Source organism: Hydra vulgaris, chromosome 13 (genome assembly GCF_038396675.1).
Source record: "Hydra vulgaris chromosome 13, alternate assembly HydraT2T_AEP".
Classification (NCBI taxonomy): domain Eukaryota; kingdom Metazoa; phylum Cnidaria; class Hydrozoa; order Anthoathecata; family Hydridae; genus Hydra; species Hydra vulgaris.
The window spans coordinates 2,430,221-2,431,828 of record NC_088932.1 but is presented as its reverse complement, the minus strand read 5'-3'; the positions used below and the strand labels follow the sequence as shown (position 1 = coordinate 2,431,828).

At 29.4% G+C, this 1,608-nt stretch overlaps 1 protein-coding gene across 1 annotated transcript; it reads right to left on the bottom strand.

Annotated features, from left to right (window-relative positions):
- Positions 1 to 655: 655 nt before the first annotated feature.
- LOC136089526 (uncharacterized) lies at positions 656 to 1,231 on the bottom strand. Its single transcript, XM_065815576.1, has 3 exons — positions 1,058 to 1,231; positions 796 to 955; positions 656 to 744 (listed from the first exon to the last, which is right to left on the bottom strand). The coding sequence occupies exons 1-3, from the start codon at positions 1,229 to 1,231 to the stop codon at positions 656 to 658; spliced, it is 423 nt and encodes a 140-aa protein (XP_065671648.1).
- Positions 1,232 to 1,608: the final 377 nt, after the last annotated feature.

The window sequence follows — 1,608 nt, the reverse complement described above, 5'->3', positions numbered from 1 at the left end:
TAATTTTGTTTGATCCATAAACGCTAAGCAGTTTTAAATAAGCTGACACATTAGTTGGATGGTTATTAGAAATTAATGCGCGAATGTTAAAAACCAGTAGATCTTAATGTATTTAAACTTTCTTTTATTTCATCTTTAATAAAATTTTCAGTGACACTAGTCTCTGGGATAGCTTTAATTATATAAGGGATTTATTTTTTGAGACTAACAATCATAAACACGACTATTCCTTTTTAGAGATTACCTTCAGTATCTTGTCCAAATAATCTACCACAATGATATTTACAAGACTGCTGTAAATACATTTCATCAAAAAAGAAAACGCAATCATTGCTTATTTTCCCCTCATTTAACATTAGTTTTAATGATTTTATTAAATCAATAATACTAACTTTTTCAATAGTGACATTGATGGTAAAGGAAGTTGCTTCAAAAGAAGAGAATAAGCCTGAGGTGATGAATACCTTTGCATTAGTGCAAAACGTAGTACTTTTGAAGAATATGGAGAACGACCTTTGGATTTGTAAAAGACTAATTTGGACTGCTCATTAATTAAACAATAAGAATTCTCTGCAACAAGGTTGTGCATATAAGACACCAAATTATTTAAAATAGAAAAACTTGTAAGCTTACAATTGTTAATTATTCTAAACCATTAAGGAAATGGTAGTGGACAACTTTTATAATGTAAATTTACATGCAAATTGTTATCAATGTTTATTGATTCAATAAAAGGAGTGGAGTCTAGAAAAAATAAACGATAATATAAAACAAAACTTTCATATCTTTAAAAACTAAACTCATTTGGAGAGTTAGATTCATGAAGCATATCAATATTTTTTATTTTATCCATTTCTTGAAATGTATAAATTTTATCTGGAATAGTAGAGTTTTGTTCAGTTGGAGGTTTTTGAAAACTAGGAAGTTTAGGCTTTATTGAAGATGGAATGCAAACCTATCAGGATAAATGGTTGAAAAAGGATTTAACTCATGTCTTAAAGTAACTCGTTTCCCATATTTTAAATATTTTTAGTTCAAAATGATCCAAACATATAACTGAACGTTTACTTGGCTTCCAATTTTTTCTCTTAATAAATTTTATCCATTTTTCTTCTAAATTAGTATCTTTAGGGAAACTAAAAACAGTTTTATTTGCAAAAAGAGAACAAGATTCACTTTTTTGAGTTTTATAGCCAGTTCGACAATTAACAACTGCACATTTATTCACCATTATAATCACTATCTCCCCAAATAAAATAAAAATAACAATATTAACTAACAGTGCCAAAATGCAAAAAACTGACCTTCTGATTTTCAACCTATTTATGCGACATATCCGTTGTAGCAGCTTAAAATAACTCCCTAAAAATAAATACTCCCGTAGTATTTACTTCCTAGTCAAAAAGTACTCCCCCAGTCATTTTAGGCTAGCAAATAAATACTCACTTTAGTAAATAAGTACTCCCAATGAGAGTACTTATTTGCTTGTTTAATAATAGGGGAGACCGGGACTAGTTGGCCGTAGGGGTAAGTTGACGAACTGCGTTTATCTTTAGAGCCTTTCATCAGAAAGCAACAAAAATTACTCAGAAGCTTCCTTATTGACCA